This window comes from Monodon monoceros, unplaced genomic scaffold, assembly GCF_005190385.1.
Source record: "Monodon monoceros isolate NGI ecotype Baffin Bay Population unplaced genomic scaffold, NGI_Narwhal_1 Super_Scaffold_11, whole genome shotgun sequence".
NCBI lineage: Eukaryota > Metazoa > Chordata > Mammalia > Artiodactyla > Monodontidae > Monodon > Monodon monoceros.
The window spans coordinates 73704159-73727253 of record NW_021703767.1 but is presented as its reverse complement, the minus strand read 5'-3'; the positions used below and the strand labels follow the sequence as shown (position 1 = coordinate 73727253).

Here is a 23095-nt window from a genome sequence, read left to right as displayed (position 1 = left end):
TGTGTGTGTGTGTGTGTGTGTGTGTGTGTGTGTGTGTGTGTGTGTGTATGTCTCCACACACATACACTGTTCTCATTTATTTCCCATAATAATCTCATGGGATAGGTACTATTAATTCCTATTTTACTGATGAAGAAAACCCAAAACTTAGCATGTCCTCACTTGTAATTGGAGAATAATACCTCACAGACTTACATTTTTTTTTTTTGCAGTACGCGGGCCTCTCACTGTTGTGGCCTCTCCCGTTGCAGAGCACAGGCTCCGGACACGCAGGCTCAGTGGCCATGGCTCACGGGCCCAGCCGCTCTGCGGCATGTGGGATCTTCCCGGACCGGGGCACGAACCCGTGTCCCCTGCATCGGCAGGCGGACTCTCAACCACTGCGCCACCAGGGAAGCCCCTTACATATTTTTAATGAGATGACAAACATAAAACATTTAGAACTATTCCTAGCAGGGCTAGCTTTGAATAAATGTTAGCTATGATTATTATTGTTACTGGGCAAGTGTTGGAAGACAGGTATATAAACAGCTACACTACAAGGAATATTGTGATATAGCTGCAGTAGAAACACCCAAGGGCTGGAGGAGATGGGAAAACTGGAGACATAAATTTATCACCTTCACTGCAAATAGGTATTCAGAGATCTTCATCTCTTTCATATTATGTCAGTCACTTCTATGATTTATATGATGCTAGCTCTCCTGGATCAAGAATATAATTCCAGTTATGGCACAATATCAATGAGAAGAGATCTCCTTTATAACCCAGCTGGTTGCCATTACCCTAAACATACGCTGTGGAGAAAGAAGACCTACTTATTCCAGAGGAACGAGAAGCAGGGTTCACTTACATTGACATAATCCTTCAGGATGTAGCGTGCAGATCGAGGTTGGTCTGGCTGTCCATGTGCTGTCATGAATCCTCGCATACCTGTGAGGAGAAATGAATTTTGCAAAAAAGTTGGAAAACATCACAACAAAAGACAACTGAGGTGATGGAAATCCAGCCTTTTCTGTTATTACACTGTGCATTCTTACTTAACCTTAAAAAAAAACAAATCAACTAATAATGTAGAAAATATTTTGGTTAGCATTACAAAAACATCTGATAATCCAGGAGAACAGACTATATTGTTACATCTGATCTTCTGACAACCACCTAGCAACATGCTGTGACACATTCAATCTCTCTCTACTCCAGTCATTTCTTCTATCTCTGATTTTAATTATTGATTCAAGGAGGCTACTTGTACAATGCTATGTTGTCAATATTATTAGCAAAACCCAAAGCAGCAGAGCAAGTTTTCTTATTTAATGATATGTCTACACCTTTTTCAGTTTCCCAAACATACAACGAAGATCCCTTTAATACTAACTCAATTAGAAGGGAGTAGCAGAGCACAGCGGGAAAGAACACAAGCTTTGGCTGACAGGTTCAAAACTCAGTTCCCTCCCATACTAGCTGTATGTTGGTTCCTTCAGTTTAGAAGAAAGTATCAATACTTAGAACCGTACACAAAAAAACATTTAGGAAAAGGAAAAAAAAATCTAAAGATTAAAAAAAAAGGATTACAGTAAAATGGTTTTTCCCAAGTAAAACACCGAACCCAACAAAACTAAGAAGGAAAAACATTGTTGGGCTTCCATGGTGGCACAGTGGTTAAGAATCCACCTGCCAATGCAGGGTACATGGGTTTGAGCCCTGGTCCCAGAAGATCCCACATGCCGCGGAGCAACTAAGCCCGTGCGCCACAACTACTGAGCCTGCACTCTAGAGCCCACGAGCCACAACTACTGAGCCCGCGCGCTGCAGCTACTGAAGACCGTGCACCTAGAGCCCGTGTTCCACAAGAGAAGCCACCACAACGAGAAGCCCGCGCACTGCAATGAAGAGTAGCCCCCGCTCGCCTCAACCACAGAAAAGCCTGCGCGCAGCAGCAAAGACCCAATGCAGCCAAAAACACCCCCCCAAAAAACAAAAAAAACAACATTGTTTATTAAAGTCGTTAACTTCTACAGGGCTAAAGAAACCATAAATAGACACTGGGAAAAACATTTACAGCACAGGTAGCAAAGAACTCCTACAAATCATTACGACAAAAACAAATGATGCATAGAAAAAAGTGATTCTCAGAAGACAAAATGGCTAACAAATATATGGACAGATGTTGAATTTCACTAATATTTTAAGAATGTTCAGTCATCTGTTTTTACAAACTGGTTTTGTCCTCACTCTCTTTGATTTCATCAGAGAGAATCAGATGAAAAATCTTAAAAGACTCACATTTCTTTCAGTTTTATCTGGACATCAAACCAGATGCAAAGTTTAGTGCAAAGTCTACCTTTCCCCATCTTTCAGGTTAGCACACTGGAGAGGTCTAGATTAGGAAATCTGGGTTCTCACTGAGGCTACGCCACTGACCAGACACCACCCTGGGCAAGTCATTTCATGCTCTGATTTCAGGTTACTTGTCTTAAGAAAAGGGGGACGAGAGGTGGGGGAATGTTTCAGGCCCCTTCTTGTCCTGTGGTTTTGTGACTACAGCAGTCTTGCAACAAGTGCTTAGTATTCATCCTCTTTAAAGTCGCTCAGCTAAAGTAAATTCAAGGTCTGATTTTAACCATATAAGTGTGGTTTATATCAAATCACCTTTCTCTGCCAGTAAATACTCAAATAACCTGAACTCCTTCCCGGCTGGCGGCAATTCCTTACAAGGCAAGCCACACACGCATGGAAATTTTTTTAACACCGCTTTTTCTTTAGGTAGATATGCGTCTTTCCAGATTACCTTTAAAGCTTGTGTTTAAGGTAAATAAATCACAATGAATTGGAGAAATGACAGACAAAGACAATTCCCATGCAGAAAAGGAAAAAGCCAACATAGCCTTAGATCAGAAGCCCTGTGTCTACACTTGGGTCGTAGGCCTCTCATAGGAAAGGGCCTGAGAGAGCCTGGGAAGATGTGTCTCCCAGGCACTTGATTTCTATGATGAAGACCTGGGGAAGAGGCAAAGGATACAGAGCAGCTCCTTCTCTAACTCTAAAAAGCACTTAACACTGAAGTAAAATACCACTCAGGCAGTGGCCGGCTCTCCCTCCTTTACTGCTGGACCAAGTCAGCTACCTGGAGGCCACCTGGTGGGCAAGACCAACAGGACAACAAAAATATCAAGCCTGAAAGGTGACATGACAAATGCTAAGGAAAACTTCTGAACTTGTACCTTTGCAGAGTATTCCTCTTAGTAGCTATACTATTATTTTTTGTTCATGTTTTAAAATAAATCACAACTCACATCCATAAGCCATCAATAGTTCTTCTGACGTTGGAGGTCGCTGGGGATCTTCATCTTCTCTAGGTTTTATGATGTCAATGCCATACGTAGCTTCTAAAACATGTCTTGGAATATTCTGGCAAATGTAAGATTGTCAAGGAATCCATTTCTTTGAACTGACCCCTTCCTCCTCCCCATGGTGTCTTCTAAGAACATGGTATTTCAGCACCTCTGTGACAAAAAAACTTTTCACCTCTCCAAAGAAGAAGTACGATTATTCGTTAATTTAAAAGACTTTTCTCCCCTCTTTTATTTTGTATTATTATTATTATTATTTTGCGGTACGCGGGCCTCTCACTGTTGTGGCCTCTCCCGTTGCAGAGCACAGGCTCCGGACGCGCAGGCTCAGCGGCCATGGCTAACGGGCCCAGCCGCTCCGCGGCATGTGGGATCCTCCCGGACCGGGGCACAAACCCGTGTCCCCTGCATCGGCAGGCGGACTCTCAACCACTGCGCCACCAGGGAATCCCCTCTCCCCTCTTTTAAACAAAGCCTTATGCACAATGATCACTTCCAAATGTATCCTTTAAAAATATTATCTCTGAAAACAGACCTTAAAGATGACACATTTTTATGTAAATACACTATAGATTTGTGAGATGACCCTAATTCAGACATAAAGCACCGAGTCTTTGTTTCTAATCCTTACAACTATGTAAGGAGTGATTATTTTTTCCTCCCCTGTCTATTGCCCAGATTTTTCTTAAGCCCTAATATACACATAACAACCAAAATTTTGGCACAGCATAGAGGATATTAGTGATATAGGTGGGAGGTGATCTCTCATCTGGTCAATCGGGAGGATTCCACTGCAAATCATCTCAGCTTTGGTAGAGACAAAGGACGGCATCACCAGGCCTGGGCAGTCACATAAGCAGAGGCCAGGTTCCACATAGAGAGTCTGAAAGACACGTAAGAGGTTTATGCTGGGCATACAGCACAGGAAGGGAAAGGAGAGCAGCAGCACACGAGTGGCAAAGAACTTCAGAAAACACCCAGAGGGAGGAACTGGCGGAGAAGGAAACACAGAGGCCGACGCTGTAGAAATACCTGAAAATGCTTGGTGTGACCGGGCGTGGCAGACACAGACACCTTCTTGTTGCCCACGATGGTGTTGATTGTTGAACTCTTACCAACGTTTGGGTAGCCCACCTAGAAGGGTGTCAGAAGGAATGTTTACAGTATAAGTTGGCAAGGATCACAGGATGCCGAAAGCCTACCCTATGTAAAAAGCCTATCTAAAGCTAAGAACATTGGACTGGAAGTCTGAAGACAACCCTGAAAGCTCTCATTCTAGTATCTCTTGTAAGTGACGTGACAGGTAGGGATGAACTGGGAGACTGTAGAAGATAGTTAATATGAACAGTGGTGTGACCAATATAAGCCGTGAGAAAGTTCATTCTTTGAGTTGGGCTTTGCCTGTCACCCAGTCTGCTCCCAGGATGCCCGTGGGCAACAAGAGGGCATCAATGTTCCCTATGACGCCGGGGCCTGATCTCTAGAGTTCCAGTGTAGCTACCAAAGGATGGGGAATACAGACCCTCACGGAACAATTTTATGATATATTTCATCTTACCAGTCCCACAGTAAGTTGTCCATTCTTCACCTTCTTTCCAGAGTGTAGCTGTTTAAAGATCTCCAGTAATTCCTGCTTTGACACCAGGTGGCTAAAATTGTGTATCTGCCTCTGCTGGGGGGTCTTCCTTCCTTGCGCCTCAGAACGCACAGTACAGCGCTCCTTCCAATCCTGGCCGCAGGCCTGCTCGTCGGGGCCGCTGCCCTCTTCCGAACACGTCTGCCAGTCCTCCTCCTCCTGCCAGCAGTCCTCATACTCACTGTCATCTTCATCACTCCTGGCAACTTCATTAACTGAAAGATGTTCAGTCTCTTTGTGTAGAGTTTCAGCTTCGTCACAACTGGAGTTTTCAAACTCAGCTGTGATGGCTTCTGCGCTGTCTCCATTTACTTCTTCCTGATGAAATAACAGAAACCACAAAAGTTCAGAAGTGTGTAACAACTGCACTCTTCACTCTGGTGAACAACATTCAGAGTTGGTTACCTAAGATGAACAGAGGACAAGGAAAGTTACGAAGGAGAAAAAGAAAGGTGAATAGAGGGAGAAGATAGCATGAGGATATAACCAAACTATCAACAGTGGTGTCCTCTGGAGGGGTGGACCCTCACTTTACACAGTTTTGTATTATTTGAACTCTGTACAAATAACATGTATTACTTTTCTAGTAGATAACTGTTTTACCTATTAAAAGAAAGCAAAGGTTTAGAAAAACCTGTATCAAGCTGAACTCCTGGGCAGTACACTTTTTTTGCAATGGGCTGTAGAATAAAACAAAGCATTTCTCATGAACGATAAAACATTTAACATTCTCTTCTCTGCACAAAGCAAGAAGGGTATAATTTGTAATCTGAGCTTCACTGTATATTTGCATTTTCAAAGACAGTGGTTTGCATAGTTAAGGAGACTGCTATTCTTTTATAACTGCCTTTAATAAATCATAGCACCATGGAGCATAGGTCCCTGTGTGTGAAGTATGAGAGCAATAAAACTCAACTCTGCGCATGGAAATTATTCACCAACCAACGATTTCCTTTGGAAAGAGAAAGGTAAAAATCATTTACGATTCATGGGTGTGTTAATCCTTCTGAATTCCTATGGATAGCAAAGCAGGAATATGGCAAATTTATAGTATTACCAAGCAGTATCAACAAGGGAGAATTGATTCAGATTTAGAAGTGATGGAAACCTATCATTTCCAAATAGTCTAGCATTACAATGAGTAGCCACCACAGGAGAGGGCATGATGAACTCAGTTAAACAGGCATCCTACATTTTAGGAAAGAGATATTAAAAAAAAATGTCAGGGAAAAAAGGTATGATTTCATTGTCATTCCTGGCAACTCAAAAAGAGATATGGAATTGGAAGCAATTTCTATGATAAATGAGCAATAAATGTAAAGAAGTCACTGTGTGCTCTTCTGCAGACACAAGAATGTAAACGGAGCATGAATGTGTATTAGGAAAACTACGCCTAGAAGCAGTTTTGGTTCAGGAAAAATGATAAAGGCAACAAAAGGACTTTGCAGTAGTTATATCAATAGAAAGAAAGAAGGGAAAAGTCAGTCTTTTGGGGGAACACAGTGCCATTTAAGAGATGGCCAAGAGAAAACCAAAGTACTCAATTCAAAAATATGTCCTATTTTTTTAAAATAAGAAAGGTTAAGCAACCATAGAGAAAGAACCAAACTTCAGATAGGTGAGAAAACAGTGAATATCTATTTTTGGTAAGTTCATGTTTGACACTCAAATGACAGATATGATTAGATATATCACAATGGTAGCTGGCTACTTGACTTGGAAAATCATGAATAACAGATTTCAGAAGACCTGGAAGGAATAAATAGGGTTCAACTTTTAAAAAGGAAGAAAGAATATCTTCCATAAATCACGCACTGTTAATCCAGAGTCTGACAGGGGAGCAATTCCTCAAGTTAGGAAATTCCTCCAAACAATTCCTCCCCTGACAGTAATGGGAGGCAACAACGGTTCCCTGAGAACAGATGGTGCAAACAAATCCCACTTCCCTTTGCAATCTACTCCTTGGTTGATAGGTCAGGGAGTACCACAGATGCAAAAGATGAAATGAAACACATAAAGTACTCAGAAAAGCAGTGCCTGGCTAAGAATAAGTTTTCTATGGGTTAGTTTTTATTAACAGTAATAACAGAATAACTATTGTTATAGCCTTTCAAATACATCTGTATGCATCACACTAAAATGCTTGGTACTGAGCGCTTATTAAGTCCACAAAAGTTCACAGAGCTCTATCCTTGGCTCCGGTCTACTCAACAGTGTTATCAATGACCAGAAAGAATACATAGAAGGGCCAATACAAAAGCTGCAGATGCCTCAAAGCTGGAAGAAGAGAAAAGCAAATGACACATGCAAAATGAATTCTACCTTGTTCCCAAATCACTAATATTTAAGAGGAACAGCATGATCCTAAGCTGAGCTAAAACCAAAACGAAAACCTTTTCCCACATGTAAAGACAGGATGAGATCTGCTTAGTAAGTCTTGTCTTTTAAATATGTGAGGGATGTAGCTGTTCACAGGTTCAATGAGCCAAGAGCATAAGCTCCTTTGAAAGGGGGTGAATTAAAAAAACCTCTGAATTACTGGGAGTATCCTGATCACAAGAAATAAGAGTACATGTCCTGGGCAAACCACACCTGGAATACTGTACTCAACCAGCTGCCACCCACTTTAGGCGTCTGACACAGGCAGACAGGCGCTCAGGGTGAGGAGTGCTCTGGAGGTCATGTCAATATAAGGAGCAGGAAAGCAGACAACGTCTCTTCTGCAGAAGAGGGAACACGGGGAGAGAGGAAGAGGCCTCAGATCAAAGGTAGGGAAGCTGACTTAGCTTCACTGGACTAAACAACTTTCTAACCTTGGAGATAAAAAGGAATGAGACACCTGGTGTCTGCCATTTAAAGGAGTCACAGAGACAGCATGTGACTGCCAGGGAGGTGAAGGGAAGAACTCCTTCACAGAGTTAGAGCTCACTAACTTGTGAGCTCACCAAGGGAGGGTGCTGTATTCATAGCACCCTAACCAGTCAGCAAATAGTTGATAAATAGAGGTGAGAGGAAAGGAGGTGGATAGGAAAAGATATGACTTTAAGTCTCTTCCACCTCTAAGATTCTATTACTAATTTCTTTTCATATCTGGTTACCATTAATTTTTACTAGAAAATAACTCCTAAACTGTTTCTGTAAAAAGTGGATTAAAAGATACAGAAAATAACATGGTATATCTTAATTTAGGACTATTTCATTTCTTTGTTTTCAAAACAAAGTCAAAAGAGAGTCTAATCAAGTCCAGAGAAGTTACTACATTCAGTTGTATCTGACTTTTTGTTCTGACTTCTCTTAAAAGCAATTACATACAAGGGCAATGAAACTTCCTATAAAATTTTCTGCCTAAAATTTTTAAAAGTTAAAAATTATAGCTACTATCAGTGTGCATCATAGACCCCTGGGATAGCAGACTATTTAAAAACCAGAGAAAGCAACCTTGTGGCTTACTTTTCTATAGATCACCCGACTATCTCAGCACTTAGGGAAAAAAGAAACAAATAAAACCCCACACATCAACAATAAACAAACAAACAAACAAAAAAAACAGAGCACACTTAACAGAAGCCAAAATCCTCCTCCTTGAAACCCAACCCGAAAAAGTCCCCCAGGTTACCTTAGAGTCATCAATCAGTTGAATGGCTTCAGACAAAGCCGACCAGAAAATGACCTTCACATTTTCCTTTTCGAAGAACTCAGCCCAGGCACTCCGCTGCTCGGCAGTCATCAAGTCAGCCTTATTTATCAGAATAACATTCTCCTTGTTGTCATCAACTGTTTTCACATAACATTCCTATGCAAGATAAAGATATTTAGATATTTCTCCAAAAGGGGGAAAATTAGGCTAATTATACTGAAGATCCCCAGCTATGACTAAAAGTTTTTACTGCCCCCAGTTTTAAATCATTCCTAATTTAAAGATTTGTAATCGTGATACATTCTATGGATCCTTTCAGCAAGCTCTGAAAAGAAGTTAGGTCATCTATACTTAGAAAAAATACTCTTCACATAAGAAACTGGAAAGGGTAAAAAGAAATGCTTTCCTGCCCAGTTTAAGTAAAACAGATTCTTATTTCTTTAAATTATATAGCTCCTCTCTTTAATAATCTTGAATTCTTTCTTTTAAGCAAAGTTAAAGAACTGTATAACTAGATTTGTCGGCCAGCAGGGACTATCTTCAATCCAAGTGACGACAGCTAATAATAAGCTTACCTATTAATATAAAAAAATATTTTTGAAGGCTAAAAGGAAAACAAGACCCAGTGATTAAATTAATTCCCAAGCACAGCTCTCCATTAGGAAATAGACCAGAAGTATGAAAGCTGAATTAATAAGAGTTTCCCCATTAAGATTGTTATTCACCAGTGGATTTTAAAATAATCAGTACCGTTCCTACTCTGGTCCTCAAACAAATATAGGAATACTTCATGTGTGTTCAGTGTCTTATTAATTGAAAGCCTGTATCACATTATTTCTTGTGATCCTCACACCTTAATGATTACCCCCTGTGGTGTTTTACAAATTTAGATCATTTGTAAAATACCACAGGAGGTAATAAGTACGGTGTGAGAAGAGAAAGCTTAGTGGGATGGGTAAGTGAAGGGACTAGGCATATGCTAAAGTAAGCAAAATGCTATTTCAACTAGAGTCTCTTAAAAAATGAGAAACACTGGCAAATGCCTATTAACAAAGTGGCTTCGAAACTAAAAGTAGGAAGTTCAAGTGTTTGTGCCTTCCTGCAGATGGAAACAACTGTTTGAAGAAAACACCTATCTAAACAGTCCCAAAATGCAAACTCCTGACCTTGGGAGGAGCAGGAGGCCAGATTAAACAAAGCTAGAGGAGGGTGCAAAGGCCTGCCCAGGCTCACTGCTATTGGTGATGCTGTCCTCCCACTGCTGCCCAGGGACTTAAAGTTTGAATCATGTCACATTTTACTTACCAAATCCTCACACCTAAATAGGAGTGGATTTCGAGCATCTACTATCTGGACCACGATATCACTGAAAAACAAATGTGAGATACACCAATCACTGTGAAGTGAAAGGAAATAGTAGCAAACACTTTTGACATATTAAGCACTGGTATATTTAACTTTTTAAGGTGCAATTATCCCCAGTTTATATACGAAGAGACTGAAGTTTAGAACAGCTAAGTGGCTTGTTCAAGGTCACCAGCTACTAAGTGAGGGAGCTGGAATGAGAACGCAAGCACTCTGGACCAGAGCTTGTAGTCTCTGATGATGTTTCATTGTTAAAACTTTTATTACCTGTATCTTCTAGTAAACTCTCCTGGAGAGATCAAAGAGTATTCCGAAGACTTCAATCCAAGGTGAGGTCTACTGTATACTCAGTGCCTAGTTTACACTTGTGTTAAGTAAGGCCTCAAAAACCCCTAATATATCACCTGCTCACAGCTGCCACCATCAAAGCCTATATCTTATTTAAAGACGTGTGTACATGTAGCAAATCATCACCCACCAGTTCCAAGAATGTGTTTAAATGGCAAAAATACAAAACAGCAAAATATCAACTTAAGTTGCCATAATGAAGCAGGAATGATGAGTCCAACGCCTTCCATCACATGTAAGATGATGTAGCAATATGAAAACTTTCTGCAGCTGACAGCAAGCCCCTCGAATCCCTCACAAATGTAGTGGGGACGACAGCAGCTGAGCACTGTAAGAATAAATACTGCACTTCTCCGGCAGAATCCTCCCTCCCTTCAGACCCTGTGGCTACGAAAGCTGCTTTAAGGGCCAGCTGTGACTGCCACTGGAGGGAAACAAGCTGTGGATGTGCTACCACCTTCCACCAGTCTCCCGCAAATCCGTATCTGGTCAGCTTTTCCTCAGGTAACTCCTATGCAACTGAAGGAAATGTATTAAAACAAGGTTACCATTTAGGGCAGAGCTTTTGACAAAGTGCATTTTCCTTCAGAAGAGTTAAATTTCCAGCATGATCTTGTGAGTCAAAGAAACTCACAGAGCTGCTAATTTATGACAAATTGCTTCTAAGTTCTCTAGTTAAGTGGGTCCTAGTATTTCCTTCTTTAAGGTAATATCTACCACTTTCCAACTGTGAGGATTTAACAATAAATGCAAAAATGACTGCAAAACATGGACAAAGCCTAATGAACTAAAATTACAAGATCCACACACATTATGTCTACCTACCAAACAGGTAGAAAGAATAACCAGCTTAGACACACCAGTAAGAAAAGAAGAAAAGTTTAAGGCAGCTTGCTTCGTGTGCTGAATTAGGATGCCTAGAAACGTGCCAGCTATGTACTGGGAAGGCTGATGCAACACAATGGAAGCGCCTCGTCTTCCTGGGATACGGCGTTCTGCCCTCCGTGCCTCGGCAGTGTCCGCCATTTCAATGACATAGTATACAGCAAATCTTTGCTCATAGCTACTCTTGAAATTAAAGAGGCAGATGGCGTAGCTAGCCTGTTACCAAACAGGAGACATCTGCTGTACAGAACATGTCAATAAATATTTCCTATTAAAAGACACAGCAGTAGTCACTTTATTGATGTTTCTATGTGACTCAGATCCACTTCTGTGCGATATAAACTATATTCCCTGAGTCAGGAACATGTTCTCTCTTGTAAAAACACAGAAAAATATCACAAAAAAGTAAAAGAGCAAGTAATGCTGTAATGCAATAGAAGCTAGAAGTTTCAATAGTACAGGCTCACTCTGGGGAAACAAACTGCTTATTTAGGGGCATGAAAAGCAAGGGAAGGGCCTTGCTGTTGCTGAACCTGGAAGAACACATATGGCTACCTCCGTTCCCTCTCAAAGCCTGCAAAACATGAAAGCAAAGACTGGAACTCATCGGGACAAAGAGAAAGAAAGAACAGCAACTAAGAAATGTCAGCCCAATGAGAAATGAGCCTGTTCATGCCCCAGAGCCCCGAGAAAGCTCAGGATTAGAAGCATCACGTCTAGCTTTCATGGCAAGAGTGAGGTGTAGGACTGAAATCATTCTCAGCAGGGAGCAATTAGGTCCATGCCCCTGTTCCATTCAGCCAGGCAGCCACACGTCACCCCACAGCCCCTGTGGAGAAAATGAGCCCTGGAGAAAATGAACCCGAGAGGCTCCTGAACTGGGACCTCAAGCACAGGAGAAGGAGGGAAAGAGGTGCTATACTGAAGAGAGGAGGATTAAACATAAGTCTATACCCCAAATGATGGAAATGCCCAGCTCCCTTGTATTACACCACCACCTTTAGCCCCGCTCCTGGCAGGAGATAGTCCTCCTCTTTAAGAAACTGACCGATCCTAGGGAAAACACCCATAGATACTGTAAAATAAAATTGACCCCTGTTCAGTTACTATACAGTCAAGTTCACCAGTGGGCAAACTCCACCCAAACAAAAGTCCTGTCAATCAGCTTTGTAATGCTTTGATCTTAAATATGAACAGACAACAAACATCATTTGACATTGGAGGAAGGCCTCTTACATAAAAGTCAGAAACCAGAATAAGTAGGAAAAAAAAAAAAGAATGCAGAGGGAAGACAGACAATAAAGGAAGTAGGAGAAAATCTAGAATTAAATAGTAAACTATAAGCGTGCAAATGGGGGCATTCCCTCAAGGGTGAGGTTTCAATATTTCACATTGTTACCATTTATCTTTGGAAATAAGAAAACAGACATTTTCAGCAGTATACATCCCAAATGCTAATGAGGCCCTGATGGAGAAATTAGCTCACTCTGTTCCCTGGGAGAACCATACTGGGTCTTCCCAAGCCCCATTCAAGCCTGCATGGAGCCCGCGATCAGGAGCAAGCTTCCCCTTTCTTCAGGCTTAGAGATTTGCCTAGCTACTCTGGCCTCCTCACATCCCAGGCCAACAGCCCTCTCTGCCCCTGAGGGAGCAAGAAGTGGGGGTGGGGGGGGAGTATATAAGTGACTTAAAAAAAAGAGAGAGAGAGATAATTCACATATCATAAGTTCCATCTTTTAAAAAATGTACAGTTAAGTGGTTTTTCGTATATTCACAAAGTGGTGCAACCATCACCACTATCTAATTCCAGATCATTTTCATCACTCTAAAAAGAAATGTAAATAACTTCTACAAATTTAATCCAAGTCCTTTTTCTTAGTAACAGTGCTAAATGTGCTAATATTCTTTACTGAGAATCCCAGTTAAAGCACCCTGTTTCCTAATGTTCTTATTGGGTATATTCTATGGACTAAACAAACAAACAAACAAACCCACATCCTAAGGGCTCCTTGTTAAAAGCATCATTTCAAAAATAAGGTTCATTTATGATCTCCAAAATTTACAAGCTGCTCATGCAGCTCAATATCAAAAAAACAAACAACCCAGTCCAAAAATGGGCAGAAGACCTAAAAAGACATTTCTCCAAAGAAAATATACAGATTGCCAACAAACACATGAAAGAATGCTCAACATCATTAATCATTAGAGAAATGCAAATCAAAACTACAATGAGATATCATCTCACACCGGTCAGAATGGCCATCATCAAAACATCTACAAACAATAAATGCTGGAGAGGGTGTGGAGAAAAGGGAACCCTCTTGCACTGTTCGTGGGAATGTAAATTGATACAGCCACTATGGAGAACAGTATGGAGGTTTCTTAGGAAACTAAAAATAGAACTACCATATGACCCAGCAATCCCACTACTGGGCATATACCCTGAGAAAACCATAATTTAAAAAGAGTCATGTACCACAATGTTCATTGCAGCTCTATTTACAATAGCCAGGACATGGAAGCCACCTAAGTGTCCATCAACAGACGAATGGATAAAGAAGATGTGGCACATATATACAATGGAATATTACTCAGCTATAAAAAGAAACAAAATTGAGTTATCTGTAGTGAGGTGGATGGACCTAGAGTCTGTCATACAGTGAATTCAGAAAGAGAAAAACAAATACCGTATGCTAATACATATACATGGAATCTAAAGAAAAAAAAAAAAAGGTCATGAAGAACCCAGGGGCAGGATGGGAATAAAGACGCAGACCTACTAGAGAATGGACTTGAGGACACGGGGGGGGGAAGGGTAAGCTGGGACAAAGTGAGAGAGTGGCATGGACATATATACACTACCAAATGTAAAATAGATAGCTAGTGGGAAGCAGCCACATAGCACAGGGAGATCAGCTTGGTGCCTTGTGACCACCTAGAGGGGTGGGATAGGGAGGGTGGGAGGGAGAGAGACGCAAGAGGGAAGAGATATGGGGATATATGTATATGTATAACTGATTCACTTTGTTATAAGGCAGAAACTAACACACCATTGTAAAGCAATTATACTCCAATAAAGATGTTAAAAAAAAGGTTTATTTATGGAATCCTTATAAATAATTCATACACTCTTTGACAAAAATAAAAACCTTTTAGCTATCAGGATATGGAAAAGACTTAAAAAATCTCCCAGTCTCAACTTATCAAAGGCATTCTCTTCTTTTCAAAGCCCAATTAAAACAAATCACTCCTTAATTTCCCCCAATACTACTAACTGCTCCTTCCTCTGCTCTGACTCAGCCCACTACCCTCTCTCTAATACAATAGGAATCACACTCCAGTTTGTATTTTACTAATACCTTAGTGCAACGATCGCGTTTCATCCATCTGTGTGCCCCTGGTGCTTGGCCCTTTGCTTGGCCTCCCCCATAACATATTTGCTCTTTGCAAGCAGACACCTCCCAGCCATATTTTCCGTATTACCGGTAGGAACTCATATACATTTGCTGAAATAACTACAGGTGCTTCAGAACTCATCTTACAGAAAATAGTCACCACTCTTGCAAGTTTATCAATGTGTTTATCTAATAACAAAAACCCCTTATATTTAAAAAGAAATATAGTATCCTACTTTCAGGTTTTATAATAATTCTCAGTAGCACTGTGCCTAATTTGATCCTGTCCCCTCAGCCCCTCCCTGGGCTCACAAACATATATAACTTCCCAATCTAATATACCGCCACCACCACATACTCCTTAAACAAAAAGAAAACGGTAACCTACCTTCTTTCAATCACCCTCCAGAGCTGGCGCCAAAAATCCAAATTTCTTTCAAATGGAGTCAATATCAGGTTTTGCTCCTCTTCCAACCTGATTTTAGAATGAGAAGCTTATACCTCTGCCAGATTATAATAGTAGGGTTCAAGTAGTATAAACACCCAAATTCACTGCATTAAAAAAATAAGTACACAACTATTAACTGTCAAATGATTTTTATATACTTTCTGCTGAGTCAATATGCAAATCAAATGCAAATTTTATACTTAAGCTTTTTAAGGGCTGAAAGTTTATTTAACACACAAAGTGACATTTCTCCCAGACATCTCTTCTTGGAAGAATGCTCCAGAGAGCAGTGATCAACTCCGGGGTTACTAATGGCTAGAGAAGGGTATGAAAAGGAGAAAAGGCCAGGAATGGAGCAATCAACTCACCATCTTTGTGCAAGGACACACGTGCACAAAGCAATGCGGTTTGCACACACACCAATTTGCACTTATAAGATGAAATCTACCATTTCCCTTTTAAAAGAACAAAGCCTTCAAAATGCAAATAGCAACGCAAGCACACTAAAATGCCTAACTCAGAATTTCAAGGCAAATCTTCCTGTAGACTAACACTCACCGGACAAGTTGACGTCTCCATTCTAGAAAGTTATCTTTCTCTGCCTGTTTGAGTTCTTCTGCACTAGTTTTTTGGTCCCACTTTGGTCTGCAACAATCATGAAGGAAAAAAAAATTCCACATGAGTTACCAAAATAATATAGGAGATGGGGATTTAATAATAGCAGCTGAGAAAAGAAAGCAGAAAAATGTGAACACCAAATAAAAAATTTTATATTTAGTTGCCTTGTTACGCCTTTTAATGTCCTATATTTTTATTCAACTCACCTCCTTGGGATACACAAGAACTGTTTGTTTTCTTCATGGAGTTTCTTAATTCTCTGGTTCTCCTCAAAAGACAGTAGTCCAGTTCTAGCCTCAGGAGGCACAAATTTTATATTAAGCTTCTCTGTTTGTAGGAAAACAAAAGTACTGTTATTTAAGAGGAAGTATAGAGAGTGAATGTTGGTCATTACTTAGAAAACTAAAAATAGGAGCACCTAAAACAGAATTTAAGCTTTCCCGATTTAGATAGATTCCCCTAGCCTTGAATTAATTATAATTTCTAAAGGAAGTTTTCTAGCCACCCCACAAAAAAGAATACAAGAACAGATCTTTACTAAAACTTTCAAAAGGTCAACCACTTTTTCAAGTACTGATTTTATAAAACTCCACATGCTAAATGCATTTCATGGAAACAGAAGCAATAAGAGTGGGAAGGTATTGTAAACATTCATTACAACCAATCTCCTCATTTTACATGTGGAGAATAATTGTAAGCCAATGGGAGTGAGGGGGGAAGCAAAGATTCAGCAAGGAGACTCACTCCAGTTAGAACTGGTAAATTACTACACAGCTATAATTTATATGAAATATTTATGAACATCCACAATTAAGCTATATAAGAATTCAAAGGAATAAAAAAACGCCCAGTCTATGTATGAACCAGAGACCTCTGCTCTAGGGCTCTATCCCCCTCAAGTTGCTCCAGGCCCCTCTACTGTACCACACATGGCCACCTAGTCTCCTGGGCAGGTGACTCCACTGAGATAAGCACCTGAGAAGCCAGCTAAGCTTCTTACCAAAATGCCAAGGGGAGGTCCTATCCAAGGATAACAGGACATCTTCAGCAATGTGCCTCTTAACCTTTAGGCAAAGACCGCAATCTGCTACCCTCATTGGACCACCAATACTGCACGGTCCAGTCACCTAGAGCAGCAGTCCCCAGCCTTTCTGGCACCAGGGACCAGTTTCATGGAAGACAATTTTTCCACGGACTGGCGGGGGGTGGGGGTGGGGTGGGATGCTTCAGGTGGTAATGCGAGCCATGGGGAGCAGCAGATGAAGCTTAGCTCGCTGGCCCACCGTTCACCTCCTGCTGTGCGGCCCGGTTCCTAACAGGCCGTGGACTGGTACCTAGGGTGGGGACCCCTGACCTAGAGTACAGCCAATTCAGTCACCATTCTCACTCATGTCATCCTCAACCAACAGTCAGAATACACATCCCTTTAGCCCCATACTGGATAATTCTTTCACATTAATTCCTCTTTCCAATGGTGATCTCCCACCCAGTGTTCCCACTTTGTTTGGGCCAACCTCTGTAATCGTCTCCCGCCCCTTGATTCTTTCCTCTTCTCCCAGTGTACCACCCAGCTTGTAGCTTCACTTCTTTCCCTATTTGGCTAAAACCATATGGTCCATCCACTCTACCACTCTCCGACCAAACATCAAATTCCTTAGCCCACTGCACCGAGCCAACTATCCATTCTCGTTCTCATTTCAGTAACGATGCTGAGTTCTGCTGGAGGTAATCACACAATAATGGAGCCACCCGTCTCTGGACTGCTTTTACTACCAACACTTCTGACACCGAATGTGTGGGTTTTCCCACACCAACAGCCAGTTCTCCAACTCTCCAGACACCAACTGGGTGTCCTACAATTCAATTCTATTCTGACACTAATTATCAAGTGACTTCTCCCCTTCACATGCCAAATCTCTGAATGTATTTTTACGGAGGCCCCATAGATGAAATCATTGGCCACTGGTGATTAACTCAATCTCCAGGACGACTCCGTTCCCCGGTGGTTGAGGGAGGAGTTTCTGAAAGTCCCAACCCTCAAATCCCAGGGTTGGTTTCTGTGGCAATCAGCCCCCACAAAGAAGTTACCTAGGGGCCCACCGGTCACCTCATTAGCATAAACTCTAGTAAGGTTGCAAGGGGCTTATTATGAACAACAAAAGACACTCCTCTCACCCCTACCACTCAAGAAATTACAAGGGTTTTAGAAGCTCTTGTATCAAGGAACCAGAGATGAAGACCAAATATAAATGTATTTCTTATTATATCACAATATCACATCTTCCTCTTACTTGCTGAACATAAGAAGTGAGTACAGCCTGTGCCATCTTTTAAAGGTAAAGAGTTCCCAGTGAACACTTAGCATTTCTCATTGTTTTGCTCTCCTTTGCAAGGTCAGGGATCCATGTGAGAACCGGCTTAAAAACCATGGACCTAATTTGATTCAAAACGCACTATGTACACACACACACACGTCCAATTTTGCCTGCAATCTGAGGGGCTCACAGCTGAAACTTGTAGCCTCCAGGTTAAATCCCTGTCCCTGTGTATCCAGGAGACAAGTGCTGTCTGAAGGTCATAGAGAGTTGAGACAAAATTCTATCACTTCTACATTATTAAGGAAAAGGGAAAAAGGCATGAAATTAATTTCAATGAGGAATTCTTACCGATTTTTGAAAGGCTTATGGAAACTTCATTATGTAGGTATGACTGCTCAAGTCATCGGTCATTAGTGATTAATCTCCAGCTCCTCTCCTCTCCCCAGTGGGGCTAAAAATTCCAACCTTCTAATTATCCTTACAATGCTCACAAGACCAACCCCCATCCTGAAGCTATTTAGGGGTCCTCATTGAAATGCAAAAAGACACTCCTCACTCTTCACTTACTCCACCCCCTCCATAAAGTCTGGTTTATTCTAGCTCACTAAAAATCTTGTTCCTATTCTTTTCTCCATTCTTCTACTACTACTATTTCAGTTCTAGCCTGATTCTTTTGCTGTACTAAAGCAATAGTTTCCTAACTACTCTTTCTTCCTCAAAATCCATCAGTGATCTTTCAAAAAATGTTTCCTACTTGCTTACATCCCTCTAAAGACTCCTTTCAAGCCCTTATTCTCTCCTGGCCCTGGCCCTCCTCCCTAGTGTTTGTGCATCACATCCTGTCCCCATGTACTTTAAGCACCAACAGGGCGAAGCTCCTAACCGTTTTCTTTTTTTTTTTGCACATTATTTTATTTTATTTGCACATTATTATTTTTGTTTTGTTTTGTTTTGTTTTTTTGGGGGGGGATTTTGTTTTTAATCAAACAGAAAGTCACAAAAATTATAATCATCCTCACTGGTTCACTCAGTCCATTTTCTGAACAAAGCAGACTGCTGCTCAGATCTTAGCTTGGAGTGCTCTGCCTGCCTGTGTATAATGTCCTGTGTCATCTCACCTGTCCTGCTAACATCTACTCATCTTTTAAGACTCAGCCCTAGGGTAAAGCTTGCCCTGACTGGCCCTAGTTTTCCTTCAGATAGAAATGAACACCAACTCCATCTTTTATGACCCTATTCTCTGCTACAGAATTCTTTTATAGCACCTTAGACAAAATTCTGCAGCAACAAAATTTGTCTTAGTCAACACCATACTTTCAGGAGCCAGTACAATACCTGAGAGTAGCTGGGGCTCAATAAAAGCATTTTGAACAAATGAATGAATTTGCTAAACAACATAATAACACTTATAATAAGAGAAGAGCAATAGAAATGGTAGTTTATCATGCTGTCTCTGTGCCAGGTAGTTTTCTAAGTGCTTAGAAAAAACAAAAACAAAAAAAGGGAAAGCAGTGACTAAAACAAATTACGTGCATGGAAAAATTCACTATAATGTGTTAACAAGTGCTTTAAAATACAACTCAAATTGCCTACGTTACAGCAGCAGGCCCAGGATTTTGCTTCTAACCACGGTATCAGAAAATATTTTCTGGAAAATGCTGGTATTGTCCACTGTAATGTTGACTGGTCTCTTTCCTTATGAGAGACTGAGGTTCTTGAATTTGATATGATGATGGATACATGAAGTGTTTTTTAGAGCTGAATTTGAAAACTGTGGCACATTCTGTACCTCCCAGTTGAGTTCATCTCGACCTTCCCACACTGCTTCTGGGATATCTGCCTTTGGATTAAAGACAGCTCCTTTATGAGTTTGGTAGGATTGGCAAAACATTTCCGAGCAGACTTATTTGTATATAGTCAGCAAAGACACAAATGTGCTGTAGGCACTCAGCAACAACTTACCAGCTACAAACTCTGTTCCTGCAAGTTCTGCAGTGGCAAGGAAGTCATCCAGGGAGCTCTGTTCAGTCACGGACTGAAGATTAAGACGACCCCAATCATAGCCATCATTGAGTTCACTTGTGTGCAACTATGAATAAAACACAAGGTGGTAATACAGCTGCTCTCTTCTGTTCTTAACATCCAAACTAACTCCCAAGTAACTATTCTATGGTCTTAAGAGTGGTATCAGCCCCTTTAGAGTCAAAATTAATAACAGTTAACATTTAAATGAGCACTTTCTTACCTCACTTTCTCATCCATCTTACAGATGGATAGTTACTCTCCATTTATTTTCTCATTTTATTTTCAAAATCTTTTAAGATAAATTTTATTGTATCTCTATTTTACTGATAAGGAAACAGGATTAAATTAGATAAAACAGCTTGCCTACAGTGGCAAGCTAATACGTGGTAGAGGTAAGAACCTGAACCCATATACCATATACTCTGGTCCTGGCAGCCACTGTTAGTCAAATTTTTTTGACGGAGACCCACAGTAAGAAATACATTTCACATAGTGACCCAAATGCTGTGAGAAACTTAGTGATACAACTGTGTACCATTCAGTATGGTAAAATGGAAACAAAAGAATCCTGAAACAAAGTTACTTTATTACATGCCACACAGACTGGTATTTTCTTGAATTCTATTCTGTAGGGTGAAAAACCTGGCTAGTTGAGAGTTACTGAACTGATTTCCAGACACAACCCATAGTTTGATAAGATAAACACCATCCTAAGCTCTACACTCTGTACAGGTGCAAGTAAATGAAAAAATTAAAGGTTAAAAGGCTAGGTGGTTTGCCCAAGGCCACAGAATCAGCAAAAATCAGCATAAGGATTAGAATTCAGTTCTTTAGAATTCATAATCGAATCTTCCCACTACTTCCTAATGGGTACATTAAAAACAGGTTGCTTCAAAATGAATTAAAATTACTGGTAATCTAATGTCCAGAGTAACTCTGACCTGGTGAATATTGATGAGCTCTGTATGCTGTTTACTCTGCAGATTACACAGATGGAAGTTAGATGGTGTGAAGTGCACATGGATAATTAGAGACGCCTTTGACTTTGCACAGATTCTTACAGAGAACTTCGTGAGTTCTCAAATACATGAGGGAATGAATGTCAAAATGACAAACACAAGTCAAACTACTTATCCGCTTTTCAAGGATCCTAAAAACTATGACCGTTCCCAGGCCCAGGGAACTATTAGGCCCGCCACGCTTTGGAGATAAGTTGTTCATCTTTGAGTGAAACCGCTAGGGAATAAAAAGGGTGAAGCAGGAATCTGAGTTATTTTGTACTTCTGGAACCAACCAGCGGCTCTTGGAGGGTCAATTCTTTGAACAAATGAATACGAAAAGTCGTTTTTATGTCTTTCCTGTGCAGAAACTTCCAAACGCTTCCATGGCTTACAGGGCAAAGACCAAACTTTTATCCTGGCATTCAAGATCTCACTGCAACTTCATCACCACATTAGCCTCCACCTCTGGGCCCTGTGCCTTGCTAGAAGGAGGGCCTGTTTATCTGCCTGGCAGGCTCTAAGGGACTTGAACATTTGCGCATTGTGGTATCCGCGGGGAGTTGGGGGGGGGGTCCCAAACCGATCCCCGCGGTTAACGGGGGACGACTGCACTCATCCTTAGAAACCCTATTTTGGCATCATTTCCTCTGGAAAATTTCCCTGTGACCTCTTACCCCAAGCTTCGCAGCTTTCAGACTCTCATAACTACACAGACTGGGAAAGATGACAAGGTCTTACCCAGGAGTCGGTCTGACGATGGCTACGGCTCCGCTGAACTTGCTGGCGCATAAGAGCCCGACCGAGGGTCCCAGCCTCCAGCGCTCTCCTCCGACCCATATCTGCCCCGTCTGCACACGAATCTTCCTTGCCGTACCCGCTCCTGTTTTTTGGAGAGTTAGGCGATAGATCTCCGGAAGTGACGTATGAGCTAGCCCAAGTAGTTAAGGCCCGAAGTTGAAGGGAAACACAATAATTGTTTCAAATCACCACTTATATATCTCATATTTGACACTATGATGGGAAATAAATGTAAAGTGGTCTGAGGACTTAATTTTCAATATATTTCCTATGAATATCTCAAATTTTGATAAGTTGATTAAATTAAAAGAATGGTACCTTCCAAACTTGCGCGTCGGTCTTTAGCGTCCGGTGTAGAACTAGGAGACGTGGAAAACGTGGCCGTTCATATTGATACTAGCCCCGCCTCCCGGCTACTTTCGTCAGTAGGAGGCGGAGACCCGGGTGAAGGGTGTTCCTGCAGCGCTAGGTGGCGTTGGTTCCTGGCGCTAGTTTTCGGCCGGTGTTCTAAGGTGTGGCCTCGCTGCTGTCAAGCCCAGCAACTAAACAGCTTTTTGTATACTTGTTCTTCCGGAGCTGTGAATTGGTGAGAAGAGTCCCAGCCTTGATGGTAGTTGGGAATGGAAAGAGCTTGGCAGGGTTGCAAGGAAAGCCAAATGGATCTGACTTAAATGCTTTTGTTTTCAAATAATTTTTAAAAAAACGTTTAAAAGTTCCACCTAGAATTGTATTTAAATTTTCCTATAAATTAAAATGAAGTGAAAAACAGTGACCCCGCTCCACTCTTTTCGGCCTGGATTTTGTTTCTCACTTTATCGTTAGAAAAGTCGGGTCAGAATTGTGTGGGTGTTGGGCGTTTAAGCTCCATTCTCCTTAATCAGGAGAAACACCTCAATGTTGTGATGCTCCGGAGAGGAAGCAGCTTGCCCAAGTCAGAGATGAACTATATTCGGAGTCAGGCATCAAACCCAGGTCTCCTCACTATTTTATTCGTTCCTGGGGCAAGGGGAGAATGACGGTTGTTAGTGTGTATTTCAGAATCCAGTTCTCAAACTTTGATGTGCATGTGAACCCCCTGGGAATCTTGTTAACGTGCAGATTCTGATTGATAAGGACTGGGGGGGCCGGCACTCTGTACTTCCAGGAGATGCTGGTGATGCTGGTCTGGGCCACAGGCCACTCTGAGTAGCAAGAGAAGTCCACTCCCTGCTAGTGAAGATACTGAAGTGGACTGGCTAAAAGTCAGTCACAGCAAGTTTGGGTCAGGA

At 41.3% G+C, this 23095-nt stretch overlaps 1 protein-coding gene across 1 annotated transcript in view; it reads right to left on the bottom strand.

Annotated features, from left to right (window-relative positions):
• The window catches only part of LSG1 (large 60S subunit nuclear export GTPase 1), a 25150-nt gene extending 2942 nt beyond the window's left edge, over nucleotides 1-22208 (bottom strand). The window contains exons 1-13 of the mRNA XM_029215458.1: nucleotides 22146-22208; nucleotides 21768-21909; nucleotides 19966-20092; nucleotides 15892-16012; nucleotides 15626-15712; nucleotides 15008-15094; nucleotides 9932-9992; nucleotides 8606-8782; nucleotides 4912-5307; nucleotides 4386-4487; nucleotides 4093-4236; nucleotides 3297-3420; nucleotides 854-933 (exon numbers count right to left, since the gene is read on the bottom strand). Of these exons, the coding sequence (XP_029071291.1) occupies nucleotides 854-933; nucleotides 3297-3420; nucleotides 4093-4236; nucleotides 4386-4487; nucleotides 4912-5307; nucleotides 8606-8782; nucleotides 9932-9992; nucleotides 15008-15094; nucleotides 15626-15712; nucleotides 15892-16012; nucleotides 19966-20092; nucleotides 21768-21866 (1605 nt within the window). The 5' untranslated portion in view covers nucleotides 21867-21909; nucleotides 22146-22208. The remainder of the gene's footprint in view (nucleotides 1-853; nucleotides 934-3296; nucleotides 3421-4092; nucleotides 4237-4385; nucleotides 4488-4911; nucleotides 5308-8605; nucleotides 8783-9931; nucleotides 9993-15007; nucleotides 15095-15625; nucleotides 15713-15891; nucleotides 16013-19965; nucleotides 20093-21767; nucleotides 21910-22145) is intronic.
• Nucleotides 22209-23095: the final 887 nt, after the last annotated feature.